At 39.9% G+C, this 15,818-nt stretch overlaps 1 protein-coding gene across 1 annotated transcript in view; it reads right to left on the bottom strand.

Moving 5' to 3' along the window:
• Positions 1 to 6,995: 6,995 nt before the first annotated feature.
• Positions 6,996 to 15,818, bottom strand: part of LOC143019982 (vitamin K-dependent gamma-carboxylase-like) — a 36,908-nt gene continuing 28,085 nt past the window's right edge. The window contains exons 7-10 of the mRNA XM_076176058.1: positions 14,424 to 14,555; positions 11,157 to 11,363; positions 9,340 to 9,454; positions 6,996 to 8,897 (exon numbers count right to left, since the gene is read on the bottom strand). Of these exons, the coding sequence (XP_076032173.1) occupies positions 7,909 to 8,897; positions 9,340 to 9,454; positions 11,157 to 11,363; positions 14,424 to 14,555 (1,443 nt within the window). The 3' untranslated portion in view covers positions 6,996 to 7,908. The remainder of the gene's footprint in view (positions 8,898 to 9,339; positions 9,455 to 11,156; positions 11,364 to 14,423; positions 14,556 to 15,818) is intronic.

Below are 15,818 nucleotides of genomic sequence, written 5' to 3'. Positions count from 1 at the left end.
CTGCGGGGCACATTGCACGTCTGGCAGCCTTAGCTGCCAGGCGTGCAATGTTGCATCATAATAATCGCATTATAAAAAATAAAGTTGCTGTCCAATTGCTCGTTCTCTTTCACCTGTGAATTTTGATAACCATAGAAAATATGATGAAGCCAGTTTAGAGAGAATGAGGGTCATGCAGGTACGACTACTATAAATATTATCAAGACGCCGACATCAGCATCATCGCATACCTCTAGCTTTCAGCTCGCATGAAAATGAACCTACTTGAATCCATTGCAGGCACTGACTTTGGACAACTCAAATAAACTCCAATAACCATCTACACACATTTCCAAAGAACCACCCTCAACTGTGCCTCCACAGCATGGTTACTAACAATCCATACAACACATAATGGAATACTGCATTATACACAATCATGCCCGCAAACAACGCAACATACACTCTATAAAGGATTTGTGGGAAAACCCAGTTTTGGCTGTGGCATTCCTTGGGTAGACGGAACTGCTCAGACAGACAGTCTAGGGAACGACAACAACAACAATAACAATCAGCAAGATGAATACAAACAATTTACAAACACTGCAGATTGTGGTACTGACAATAATAGGATGCACCAAAACCTCACCAATTGGACACCTGCATATAGAAATCAAAATCCTCCCCCAAAGAATGACACAAAATTCTATGCCAGGACCCTAAACATCACACTATTCACATTATATTACATAAACATTACCAACGAAATGCAACAAGAAATACACCAGTAGCATACTACAGGGAGTTTTCAATTTACAGTGGTCTTATTTCTACCTTGTCATGGTTATAACACTGGAAGTTACTGTCCCTGTGCCCTTTTATTTTATTTTATTTATCTATCTATTTTTTGCCAAAAAAGGAAGCACCATTCTGAATTACTATATCATTTGCCCTCATTTGTGTCGCCTTTTTTTTTTCTATGGTTCCCAAGGGTAGAACCTACTTCTGGTAGCAGTACATACATATACCAACAGCTTTTTCCCCCTTACAAGGGAGGTAACAAAAAACAAAGTCATAAAATCCACTCCCACCCATTCCATCTCCACATACTCCACTCCCATTCACCCCCCCACCTCTTATCTTGGCTCCTCCTGGATGACTGTTCATCCCTGTATCTCACCCACTGCCCAGAGGTGTCGGAAGCAATGTAGCAAAACACAGTACAGTCGAACCTCAAAAGCCCGGACCAATTGGGGGGAAGGGTGGTCCAGTCATAGAAAATATCGCCCCAACAACCGTAGATTTTCATAGCGGTATACGTTTAGGTAATGTATGATATGGCATAGAAACACATAATGATACTCTAACATTGTAATAATAACAACTGTAATAATAATGCTATAATACCAAAAATTCGGTAATAACTGTAATACAAGCATGTAAATGTACTGTATATACAGTGTACTGTACTGTATTTTTTATTACGTACACTAAATATCAGAAGGTATGCATGCGGGACAGTGGTGGTGGCCAGGGTTGATGCATTTTCTACACTGCTGTGTAGAATGGGAGTGTTGCCATACATTTTTCTCGGGCGTGTGCAGACTTTCATAGCAAGATATACTTGTCAAACTTTGACAAAATGGTGGTTCTAGTTTTTTTATTCTTGAATGTATATAAGGCCCCCATGCCCTAACATATTCAGTAAGATATAATTTTTTTTTATTATTATTATCGCTAAAAGAAAGCTGAAACTTTAGCGTAGATTTTTTCTACATGGTAAAAACGTATCTTTTGGGGTATAATATTTTATAGTAACACAATTACCCATAAAAGTCATATTTTGATGTACCATTTATTATTTGATAACTAGTTCTATGATTTTTAAACAAAAGTTTGAGTTTTTGAACGTTTTTAACAGCCCGCTGATATGTAGAAAAAAATTCCTCATGTCCTTGTACAGTTGCCACATGCTGCTATTTTACTACGTTTTGGTACAAAATTCTACGAAACGGCAGCTCTGGTGGCGGTTTGACTGGGCCGGGTTTGAGTACACGTGTACGGCCGTCGCTGCCACCTACCGGACAAATAGGTCCTGGAGCTGCAACGTCTACGTCGTGGGACCACCCCCCAACCCCAAGAGTTGGGGGCCAATCAGCAGCAACTACCCCTGGCCATCAGCTCTACGCAGATGGCACCGATCCCCAAGGAGGAGCTACGCCTACCTGGGGGAGTACCACAATCCTTTTTTTCCAACACACAATGTTATGTTTTTTCTGCACTGAGGGGTCATTTTCCGGCGATCACCCCTCTTCTTCTACTTTTAGCCGGAGATGTAGAGAGCAATCCTGGGCCCACCACAAAATACACATGCCCAACATGCTCTAAACCCATTACTTCGAGCAGACAGACAAAGGGCTCAGTTCAGTGCAATATGTGCAAACATTGCAAACTACAGCTATTCACACAACACTATACCCGACATCTGGAAGCATGGTAAAATAATCACCATTCCAAAACCGAACAAAGACCCAACAATCCCAACATCGCACCGCCCAATCACACTTCTCTGCACCCCCTCTAAAGTCATTGAACGCCTAATACTTAAACTTGTCACACCATATATTCCCCTTGCTGACTCACAACACGGTTTTAGGCCACTACACTCCACAAACACTCTTCTGACAAACCTCACACAAAGAATTTTAGATGGCATCAATTCAGATAGGCCCCACCACAGAACACTTCTTATAACATTGGACATTAGTAAAGCTTTTGATGCTATCCCCCGCCACAACCTAACAAATAAAATATATAACACAGACATGCACAATAACACCAAAAGATGGCTGGCCAATTATCTGGCAGGCAGGAATGCTCATGTGTCATATAATGGCCAATCATCGCACATCAGAAACATTAAGAACGGAGTACCACAGGGCTCAGTTCTATCCCCCACATTATTTAATCTATACATGCATGACTTACCCATGCCAGACACCTCAGAAATACAAATCTCTTCCTACGCAGACGACATAACAATCACATGCACACATCGTAACACAGACAAAGCCGCAGAAATAATCCAGCCTTACCTTGACACACTCAACACATGGTTCATCACAAACAGACTCAAAATAGCTCCAACCAAATCTACAGCAACACTTCTCACCAACTGGACAAAAGAACACAAATACATACCTCATCTCTACATCAACAACACTCTAATACCACACACAAACACACCGAAGATTCTTGGTGTAACATACGATACATCCATGTCTTTCAAACAACACCTCACAAACATAAAAAACAAATGCACACCTAGACTTAACGCACTTAAGTCAATCACTGGAACAACATTTGGACAAAACAAAGAAACTAATATAACAATATACAAACAATGCATACGCTCAGTGATGAATTATGCGAGTCCTGCATGGGCTCCTAATCTCAGTGAGACACACCACAACACCCTTCAAATCATACAAAACAAAGCCCTAAAAACAATTACAGGCTGCACAAATACATCACCTACAGACCATTTACACCATGAAACAAAAGTCCTCAAAGTCAAGGACCACCTCGACATGAGAGGCACACAAACACTTGCCGCAGCCACCACAAACACATCACACCCGCTACACTACATAGCAGAACACCCACACACACCAAGAAACATTAAAACTACACCCAAAGACCTTTATTACACAGATACTCTCTTCTCTTCCTCCACAACCACCAAATACCAGCCTCCGGAAACATATTCATAATCATATCACTCACCGCTCCATTAACACACTGAAAGACAACACACTGCTGCATGCCAGACCCCCTGATATCCACCCTTCTGAATCCTCTCTCTCTCCCACGAAAGGACAGAGTCCACTTGGCCAGACTGCGATGCGGTCACCACCCAGCACTTCTAAGCTACCAGAAGAGGCTGGACGACTGTGTTGTGAACAGCTGCCCAGGATGTAACACTTCACCCCATACCATACAACACATAATGGAAGACTGCATTATACACAATCATGCACGCAAACAACACAACATACACTCTATAAAGGATTTGTGGGAAAACCCAGTTTCGGCTGTGGCCTTCCTTGGGGAGACGGGACTGCTCGGACAGACAGTCTAGGGAACGACAACAACAACAACAACAACCAGACAAACAGGTAACTTTGCTTGAAAAGTCCGCTCTTTGTTCATTTCAACCGGTCATACGAGGGTCCGGGCTTTCAAGGTTCGACTGTACATCCACAGCAAGGCCGCTTCATTTAATTGGCAATCCCCCCTCTCTCCCTTTATGCAAAAAGAGAGAAGATGGGGAGAAATCCCTTTGGACTGCATCAAAATATCATTCTCACTTACTCCCTCACATCCCACATCCCTCACCCACTCCCGTGCATCATGGCATCATCCATGCACAACAATTCTCCACTCACCCCTATCTTCTGTCTTCTCCCTTCCTTCCTCAGTAGACATTCCCCTCCTTCCCAATCCCCCTTTTACCCCATCCATTCATTTCATCCTTGGTTGCCCCCTCATGTTCACTCCTTCTACCTCTGCCTTCCACACCTCTTTTACCAATCTTACAAGGGGGAAGGGGACAAGTGTGAGTAGTAGTTTCAGAGGGATCAGTTTGTTGAGTGTAGTTGGGAAGGTTTTGATTGAGAGTGTTAGGAATGGAACAGGGAGTAATTAGTGAGGAACAGTGTGGGTTTAGGATAGGTAGGGGTTGCATGGATTAGATTTTTGTGGTACAGCAGATATGTGAGAAAGCTTTGGGAGAAGGTAAGGATGTTTTTTGGTCCTTTATATATACATTACCAAAGGCTTTACCCCTTACAAGGGAGATATAAAAAAAACAAAGGCATAAAAACCACTCCCTTTTTGGATTTGGAAAAGGTTTATGACAGGGTAGATAAGAAGGCACTGTGGGAGGTATTGTAGATATATGGGGTAAGAGAAAAGTTGTTAAGAGCAGTCAGGAGTTTTTATGAGAGCAGTTGAGTCTGTTGGAATTAGAAATGGAGAGAGTGAGTGGCTTGAGGTAAATGTGGGACTTCAACAGGGATGTGTTATGTCACCTTGGCTGTTCAATTTATACATGGATGGAGTGATGCAAGAGGTAAACACAAGGGTAATGGGCTGGGGATTGGAGATGGTTAAAGAAAATGGAGAAAAATTGGAGATAGCCAGTTGTTTCCTGACAACACTGCTCTTGTGACAGGATCAGAGGAGGGATTGAGGAAGTTAGTGACAAAGTTTGGGAAGGTGTGCGAAAGAAGGAAGTTGAAGATAAATGTGGGTAAAAGTAAGGTGATGAGATGTACAAGGGGAAAAAGTGGCAGCAAACTGGAATTGAGTATTAAGGGATGAAGTGCGTAGCTTTAGATACTTGGGTGGAAAGGTAAAAGTGTAGTGGAGGTAGAATGTAGATTGAGAGAAGCAAGTAAATGCCTTGGGAGATTAAAAAGTGTAATGAGAAATAGACATTTGGGAATGGATGTTATATGAAGGAGTGATTGTGCTGACAGCACTGTATAGGGCAGAAACATGGAATATAAGAGAGAAAGATTTTAAATGTGTTTGAGATTAAATGCCTGAGAGGTATGGTAGGGGTTACTAGGCTGGATAGATTGAGAAATGAGGAGAGTTGGAGTGGAAAGGGAGTTGGGAGATAGGATCGATGAAAGAGTATTGGATTTGGACACATGGAAAGAATGAGTAATATGAATGATAGCAGTACATTGAAGAAAAGGAAAGCAAGCATCATGAAAGGTGCTTGCTTAGGCTCATTTCAACCTATGTCAAAAACTGGATTATGATGTGTAGGAACAGAACTATCTTAACCTTAGGATCCACCATAATGAAACATAACAACCTAACACCGATACCACAAAACATCCACACAAAAACACATACATATTCAGATCACTAAATGGGCCCTTCAAGACAGAGCACTAAATTTTTATCCCAACAACAGTTCCCAGACTTAAACCTCCACAGAAAAAAAACTTTCACAGCTGATGAGAATCACACTAGCACACCAGCATTCAGGAGACCATTTGTCAATAAAACAGTACCAGCAAAGAATAGGCCTGGCTGAAGATTGAAACTGCCTTAGATGCAATTATGACACATATGACCAGAACTCCTCATATTATAATGCCCCATACTAACAATCTCAAGACAATAACACAATATATCTTCCCTGAGTGATTTGTGGACCCATCCAGAGGCTGTTGCTGGTTATATGAAGGCTGCAAGTTTTCTGCAAGAGACCAGGGGCAACAGATTGATTCCATATGGCCAGACCATCTCAATATTCTTTGATGAGCCCTATCTACCAGCTTTCTTTTCACCCTTGTCCCTTGCCTCACCTCTCCTCCATTATGATACCCTCTCAAGATTTCTCCTTTAATCACTATCTCCATGATTCCACCTCTAGGGCAATATTGTCTCCAAAAATAAAAGTGCTGGTTATTTTCAATAAAATATTAAAATACTACTGACCTTCTAGCTGTCACAGTATCATAAAATGGAAAGGTACCTCCAGAACTGATGGGACGAGGAGCATTTTGTATATACAGTGAGTCCTCCTCATACGGTAATTCTTTATCCGGTAAATTCACAGTTACGGTATTTGGTAATTACTACCCTTGATTCTATTTACGGTAAGAAAAATTCACAGATACGGTATCCGCTAGATATTTTGAAGAGGAAAGAACAGGGAGAAGGTGCGTCTGCCATATCCTATTAATACATGTTATAATGGGTTCGGTATACACAGTAATTTAAATTTGTGGTAAGGTTTTCAGGAATGCATATGTACTGTGTAATGAGGACTTACTGTACTGGTATCCTAAAGTTTATGATATCTTTCCAAGTGACTGCTAAAATAGTAAAAGTTTTGTTTTTGTGTTTTTTCAGTTTTTTCTTTAACTAAGAGATGGATTGAAATCAGTACTTGGTCATATTAATGAATCTAAAATGTTTATTATGCTGTATACAATATTGTCATTATTTCCTGTGCAAATTGACCTGTTATCTTAATACATAGACATACATATACCAACAGCTTTTTCCACTTACAAGGGAGGTAGCCAAAGTCAAAGGCATAAATCCAGTCCCACTCATTTCATCCTCACATACTCCACTCCCATTCACCATTCCTCCCTCCCTCTTTTCTTGGCTCCTCCTGGATGATGGATCATCCCTGCATCTCGCCCACTGCCCTGGGTAAGAAGTAATGGAGCATGACACAGCACATCCACAGCAAGGCTGCTTCACTTAATTGGTGAACCCCCCCTCTCTGTCCCCTCATGTAGAAAAAGAAATGGGGAGAAATCACTTTGGGCTGTGTCAAAATATCATTTATATATAATCCCTTACCACCCATCCCCCATCCATTCCCTTCAATGCATCACAGCAGCATCCATACACAACCATTATCCACTTGCCTATATCTTCTGTTTTCTACCTCCCTTCCTCAATGGACATTCCCCTATTTCCCAAAGCCCCTTTTACCCCATCCATCCATCTCATCCTTGGTCACCTCCTAGGTTGGTGTATATTGGTAGCAAATGGACCAACCTAGGGCCAATGTTGGCCCACTAAATCATGTTTGCAGAGATGTTCACTCCCTCCATCTCTGCCTTCCACACCTCTTTTACAAATCTTTCTTCACTCATCTCCAAGTGCCTAAACCATCCCAATACTCTTTCATCAACCCTATCTCTCAACTCCCTTTCCACCCCAGCTCCTCACCTCTTGTTTCTCACTCTATCCAGCTTAGCAACCCCTACTGTACTTCTCAGTCATTTCATCTCAAACAAATTTATACTCTTTCTCTCTTCCTCTCTTATGTTCCATGTTTCTGCCCCATACAGTGCTGTCAGTGCAATCACTCCTTCACATATCTTAATAGTTCTGTGAAAAGGAATGATCATATTTCATATCATCAGACATATCATATCCAAGAATTAAGTGTAGAACAGCTTGCATCAAGAGCTTTGCACATTTTCTAATACCCTTACCTTTGTTCGTCAAAAACCAAATGAAATCACTGAATGATGGGAAGTATTGGGTATCATCAAACTCATTTGGAGAATGACCACAAGTTTCTGAATTTATATTAAAGAAGCTCCGACTGGACAATGGACTGTGAATAACAGCTTCCCATTTTTCCTTTTGGGTAAACTGGTTTGTTCCATGAGGATTTACCACAGCTATGTTTTCTTTGCTACATTTTTGTAAGTTTCTCTTTAGGCTATTATTTGTGAAGGTGTACATGTATGCTGCTGGAACTGATGAGATTGTTGTGATACTATGGAGGACACCTTGGGGAAGAGTGATAATATCACCTTTATTCAATTTGAGCTTGGATATTTTACTCTGATATTCTTCTAAGGTAGGTTCAGAATATTTATGACAATCATGACTGCATTCTTGAGTTTCACTCACTGGTTCCTTATGATAGTTGTACCATCTATCTTCTTCATTCACATTTGCAATTTTGTCATACTCGTCCAGTGTCATATGAATGTTATTGTGCAGAGAGTTGCTACTTTTCTCTTTTTCATTTGTCTCTTCACCACAGGCTATTTCTGGGTGCTCAAGGTTTGCAATAACTTGTTTCTTTGAACTCTGATCTTCATTTCTAATTTGCTGTGTTTTGGTGACTTCAGAATCTACAAAAGACTTTTCATGCTTCTCATCCAACTTCTCTTCACTGAGGACATGTGGCTCACCTCCCAAATGGTAACCCTCCCATGACTTTGTTGAATGTTTGAATTTGTGCTGGACCTGTATATCATATTCTGATGGCAGTGTTACAAGAACAGATCCCATCATGACTTCAAGGGTGATGTTATCCAAGTCATCTTCCAAGTAGCTCTCAACAGAGAAACCTCCCAGAGAAAGAGAAAACATGATGTGTTAGTATAGGTTGTTCTTCAGTTCTATAGTACAGTACTACCTCTCATTAACGGACATTAATTAGCTGTGTTTGTGGTGTTTTTGCTGTGTTTTTGGTGCTGTTGTTTAGTGCTGTGCAATCACTATGCCACCCAGAAACCACTCCAAATCAATGGATTATTCACATGAACAGACGCCGTTACCCCCCTTTTAGTCTGTTAATGAGAGGTAGTACTGTATATCATAAATGTTTGAAAGAAGAGCTGAAGGAGGTAAGTGTTTTAAGTTCTATTATTTTAAGAAGAATTTTTTTTTAATATTTTGTGTTTTTTTAATTCCAAAGGCTATATATTCTGATATCTTCAGTTGAAATAATGACAATCTATGCAGTCAACCAAATATCCACTCCCAAATCTTAACTCATTCCTACCTTACCTGGGAAGTCAGTAATGAAGATCTTATCTGTTGCTGGGTCACTGAAGTTCTGAAGTTTGTCTAGATGCTGTCGCCAGCCATTCAGCTCTGTAGCCAGTGGCAGTACCCAGTTGACCTGACATGTAACAAAAATACAGTCTTTCATTTCAACATTGAATTATACAGTCGAACCTCGAAAGCCCGAACCCTTGTATGACCGGTCGAAATGAACAAAGGGCGGACTTTTCAAGCAAAGTTCCCTATTTGTCCGGTAGGTGGCAGCGACGGCCGTACACGTGTACTCAAACCCGGCCCAGTCAAGCCGCCACCAGGGCTGCCGTTTCGTAGAATTTTGTACCAAAACGTAGTAAAATAGCGGCATGTGGCAACTGCACAAGGACATGATGATTTTTTTTCTACATATCAGCGGGCTGTTAAAAACATTCAAAAACTCAAACTTTTGTTTAAAAATCATAGAACTAGTTATCAAATAATAAATGGTACATCAAAATATGACTTATTGGTAATTGTGTTACTTATAAAATATTATACCCCAAAAGATACGTTTTTACCGTGTAGAAAAAATTCTACGCTAAAGTTTCAGCTTTCTTTTAGCGATAATACTGAATATGTTAGGGCATGGGGGCCTTATATACATTCAAGAATAAAAAAACTAGAACCAACATTTTGTCAAAGTTTGACAAGTATATCTTGCTATGAAAGTCTGCACACGCCCGAGAAAAATGTATGCCCCAGTATGGCAACACTCCCATTCTACACGGCAGTGTAGAAAACGCGGCAACCCTGGCCGCCACCACTGTCCCGCGTGCATACCTTCCGATATTTACAGTGTACGTAATAAAAAATACAGTACAGTACACTGTATATACAGTACATTTACATGCCTGTATTACAGTTATTATTAGTATTATAGTATTATTATTACAGTATTGTTATTATTACAGTGTTAGAGTATTATTCTTATGTGTTTCTATGCCATACATTACATATACGTATACAGCTATGAAAATCTATGGTTGTTAGGGCGATATTTTCGATGACCGGACGTTTGGCATGACCGGACCACCCTTCCCCCAATTAGTCCGGGCTTTCGAGGTTCGACTGTATTTGTGAAATATACTGATAGAAAACATTTTAATCCATGATAGGACAGATACAGAGAAAAAATAGATAAGCAAGCACATATGCAGGTAAGTAAACAAACTACTTTTTAGATACACCATACCAGTGTTTATCCAATTAGATTGTAAAACTTCATTTTGCACAACATGCCATTAGCTCTACAGGAAGTTTATTCCACATTAATGACTATTTGGTATTGACATGTAAAGTTTGTGAGTAGTGATTTTGTAGAGAAAGAAGCGGGATGCCCACACCTCCATGAAACTGCAATACTCTATTGGCAATAAGAATATTCATCAGACTCCATTCAAAGTCCACACCCTTTCCCCATCTCTCTTTGGGAATATGGCCTTGGGGCTCTGCAGATCTTCAGTTGGGTCCCACAGTACCAGAAGGCCACTATGCATACAGAGATACTTCTGTCTTTGTGTTTTTTGTGGTAATAGTACAGTACTACCTCTCATTAACGGACGTTGATTAGCTGTGTTTGTGGTGTTTTCGCTGTGTTTTCGGTGTTTTGGAGTGGTTTTTGGGTGGCATAGTGATTGCACAGCACTAAACAACAGCACCAAAAACACCGAAAACACAGCAAAAACACCGCAAACACAGCTAATTAACATCCGTTAATGAGAGGTAGCACTGTATATGTATACTTGGAGGCAACCATAATATTCCACTACAAACAGACTTCGAACCTGTTGCCATGGTGACCAAGGGGCTCTGGCGAGGTCCACATCAGGGCGAAATATACGCTGGTGAATTCTTCGGTTGAGAGACTTCCACACATCAATAAAGATGGTTGGTTTGTGCAGGCCATACTCCTCTAAATTGCTACTAAGGCACTTGGCATACTGTATAGCTTGATCAGCATGGCTTGTCCAGCGCTGTTGAAGTACCCATGCCTGTAGACAGGTTATTTATGGATTCTAGGTTAACCTATTGGATATGTTGATTGACTTGTATGTTTGTAAAGACTATTGCCTGGTAATTTTATTTACAGCACTTGTCAAAAGTATGTGGCGCCTACCCCTTGCGGCTGCATATTGATGACGAAAATAGGAAGACATTTTCTGAGGTGAAATTATGTAGATAGAATGTATCTGGCAACCCCCTGCTATAATGCTGGGCTAACAGAGTGGAATGTGAGGGAGAACCCAGTCAGTCATTCCAACACTACTGTAGGAAGAACATTTACAGGTAACCCCTCTCTTCGGGACCTTGTCTTTTTTCACACTGGTTTTCTTCATTTCTCTAGTGTCTGTATCATTATATCATATCTCCTACAAGGGAATTAACTAAAGAAATAATTGCCCAAGTCATTGGACTAAAGAAGGCAGGCCACGGAACTAAAGAAATCAGTGAAATGATGAAGGTGGCTAAGTCCAGTCTACAGATACATGGTGCAATTTCAGGAGGGAGGAGGGCTGGAGATACCATCCCAGTAAACTGGTGCAGGCGGGATCCTAAGAAGACTTCTCCTTCAGAGATTTTACTTTTGTTATTGGATTTGACTCTAAAGAACACTTTATGATGTTCAAAAACCTTTGGAAAAGTCCTCTTAGGATGCCCTGGCCTAGGTTTCTGGGATGGTATCTCCAGACCTCCTCCCTCCTGAAATTGCACCGTGTACCTGTAGACTTTGGACTTGTCCACCTTCAACATTTCACTGATTTCTTCAGTTTCATAGCCTGTCTTCTTTAGTCCAATGACTTGGGCAATTATTTCTTTTGTTAATTCCTTTGTAGGAGCCATGGTAATGATACAGACCCTAGGGAAATGAAGAAAACCAGTGTGAAAAAAAGACAAGGTCCTAAAAAGAGGGGTTACCTGTAAATGCCCTTCCTACGGCAGTGTGGGAATGATTGGCTGGGTTCACCCTCACATTCCACTCTGTTGGCCCAGCATTATAGTAGGGGGTTGCCAGATACATTCTATTTACATAATTTCACCTCAGAAAATGCCTTTTAGTCATCATTATGCAGCCACAATGTGGTCACCCAGTACCAAAAAGAATATAAAGAAAATAGAAAGAATCCAGAGAGCAGCCACAAAAATGGCCCCTGCACTTGCAAACTTGTCATATGAGGAGAGATTGGCTAAACTGGAGTTAACGACTCTGGAGCAAAGAAGAAAGAGGGGCAACCTACTGACCATCTACAGAATCATGAAGGGCACAGAAATACTCGATAGAGAGGACTTGTTAAAATGGGACAAGAGAAACACAAGAGGACATGGAAAGAAAATAAAAAACAGTTATAGAAGAGATCTGAAGAAAAAAAGTTTTCCACATAGTGGTGGACACTTGGAACAAACTGGATGGAAAATAGTGTGTGCAAAAACCATTCATGAGTTTAAGAGCAAACTAGACACTGTAAAATGCAAAGACGGGACACCATGAGTGTAGCTCTCCTTCCCGTAAAATACAACTACGTAAATACAAGGGTTAGGCACCACATACTTTTGATGAGTACTGTAGAGATGATTAATCTCTAACATTCAAAGGGTTTAAGCTTATTTCTCTTTACCACTCAGGTATCCTAGTTAGCATGGATGTTTGTTATGAGTATTACCAGAAAATGGCAACAGGGTTGAAGTAAATAAAAGATTGGGCATCTAATATATAAAGATTCTACAAATATGGTAAATACAGTGAGTCCTCCTTATATGGTAATTCTTTATCCGGTAAATTCACAGTTACGGTATTTGGTAATTACTACCCTTGATTCTATTTATGGTAAGAAAAATTCACAGATACGATATCTGCTAGATATTTTGAAGAGGAAAGAGCAGGGAGAAGGTACGTCTACCATATCCTATTATTAAAGGTTGTAATGGGTTTGGTATACGGTAATTTCAATTTGTAGTAAGGTTTTCAGGAACGCAAATGTGCCGTATAACGAGGACTTACTGTACCAAAATACTGGTCTGTCCACTGCTCAGAAAGTGAAATATGTGCATCATATCAAGGATTGAAGAGATAAAAAAATCTACATAACATTTCCACACTTTGGAATATTCATATTAATTGAGTCATTCTTATACATACATATCAATGGGCTTTCTCCCCCATATAAGGCAGGCTGGTGGAGTGAAAACATACACCCATTCCTCAGCCATCAAAAATCTTTCTCAGAACAGAAATGCAAGTTATTATAATGTTAGGATGTATTTTCATTAAAGTAAGAACCAGCCATGATTTCTATATATTTTCTTAGCTTTTTCATACAAATAGCAACTAGTCATTTTTTACCATATATCTTACATATACACATTAACAAAAGCCTTAATCTTTCATATAAGGGGTGTGGCTGACCCAAAGCATACTTTGCCTTGGCTTTTCATGGGAGAAGTTTATGTAAAGTGGGAGTCCTAGTCCCCTCATTCTGCCCCAGTTAGCTGCTTCTTATAACACACAGGAAGAATCTAGGGGCAATATTCTTGTCCTACACTATAGGATGCTAAAGGAAAATGATGAGTTGGAATCATAGAGATAGTGAAGGAGAGATTTAATGAGCTTAGAAAAAAGTAGGGATAAGTGTTAAAAGTGACTCAATTTAAAATAATTTGTTATGCTTGAATAATATCTTTAGCATAACTTTTTTAATATTTGACCCTACATGTGTGATAGGGAACATCACTGAAAAGCTGTCATTGCCCAGGAATCAAACCCAGGACCTTCCACTGACCAGGTGGGCATGCTTACTGATTACAACATGATTGTCTCTAGTGACCACTTGCATATCTTCCTTCCAGTCCAGGAATGTGCACCATTGTAGGTATCCTACTCACTGTGCCATGTGTGGTAGGGAGCATCACTGAAAAGCTGGCACTACCCAGGAATCAAACTCAGGACCTCCCACTGTCTGGGCAGGCTTGCTTACCAATTATACCATGGTCACCTCTAGTGACCACTTGCACAATATATAGGAGCTTAATACATTTATGTATAATATTTGGCTTACATTTGGATCAACATAAAATTCTTCTCCTGATTTGTTATCAACAGCAGTGATTTTAACATGGAGAGTTTCCCATGAGTGTACCATCATGTCCCAGCTGTAACCATAAGGTCCATCAGTCCATGTAGTGTAACCCTGTAATGTAAAGTTTAAATCTTACTCAATCTATGAAACTATGAAAGGTAAAAGGGAGGGATAAATGAATAATAAGTAACAGTAATAAGCTTTCAATGAATTTACTGCTTAAAGGTTCCCCCCACAAGAACACCATAGCACCTAGTAAGTAGGTGATTCATGACAAAGGGACCTATAAATATCTTTGTTGACATCTTCAGTGGTGTTTGGGAAAAGTAGAGGTTTTATCTCTAGAAGGCTGGAAGGTGTCTTAACCTTGTGAACAGCAGTGGCATCACATCTAGATACTCATGATTAATTCATATATTATCATTAAGCCCTTCCATAACCAGCCAGTATTTAATAATGAGTACAAGCCACCACAGAGTGCAAAAATAATAGCTGTTGTTGATTCAAGTCACTTCCTCATGAACTTGACATAATCACTGCAGTGGGCTATATCAAATTTATGTGGAATACAACTGGAAAGAAAATTGCACCCAAAATAAATGCAGCTTTTGCATCAGCTGTTAGCACACAAGGGAAATGTTTTGATATTCTTATAACATGTAAAAGAAAAGTTTAATTCTTTGAACTACTTCCTAGTTCCTTTAATCTCTTCTGGACAAGGGCTCCACTTAAACTTATAAAGTAGCTCAGAGTCTGCAGAAGATATTTAATAAGGTACCTAACAAATGAATATTATGAACACTGGAGTCTAACAGAGTAGTTAAGAAAAGCCTCTTGGAATATGTGAGAAATCTGAAAGACCAATACATGAGAACAGTAGTAAAACATGAGATATCTGGATGAAGGGAAGTAACTAAAAGAGTTCCACAAGGGTCAGCACTAGTAACCATAATGATCAGGTTTTATGTAAATGAAATGAAAAGAATGACAGGCTACACTAACATGTTTGCAGACACTGTAACAAGCATAAGGAAACTAAAGATGAAGTCTACAATTTGTCATGAGAAAAAAGAAAAAAGTAGACAAAGTTTGGAAAACAAGCTAAAAAAAAAAAAAAGATGAAGCACTGAGACCATAAATGACTTATTCAATTGGAACTGAAACAATTATGCAAACAAAATTAAGGAACTGGGAGAGCTGGTCATAGATAATCAGTCAACCCACAACAAGCTTCTGGGTGAGATTAACATAAGAGTGGATTTTCACTATATGGATGGAGAGATGATGTAAACACCTGTTAACCTTATCCACTCTAGACTGAAGTATACAGTTTTGGGTTAGTCCTTGCACAAAATGAAGAATACAAAAAGCAGC

The sequence above is a fragment of the Oratosquilla oratoria genome, chromosome 38 (assembly GCF_046742065.1).
Source record: "Oratosquilla oratoria isolate Oo_2021 chromosome 38, ASM4674206v1, whole genome shotgun sequence".
Classification (NCBI taxonomy): Eukaryota; Metazoa; Arthropoda; class Malacostraca; order Stomatopoda; family Squillidae; genus Oratosquilla; species Oratosquilla oratoria.
The sequence above is the reverse complement of the archived record's forward strand: the minus strand, read 5'-3'. Positions and strand labels throughout refer to the sequence as shown.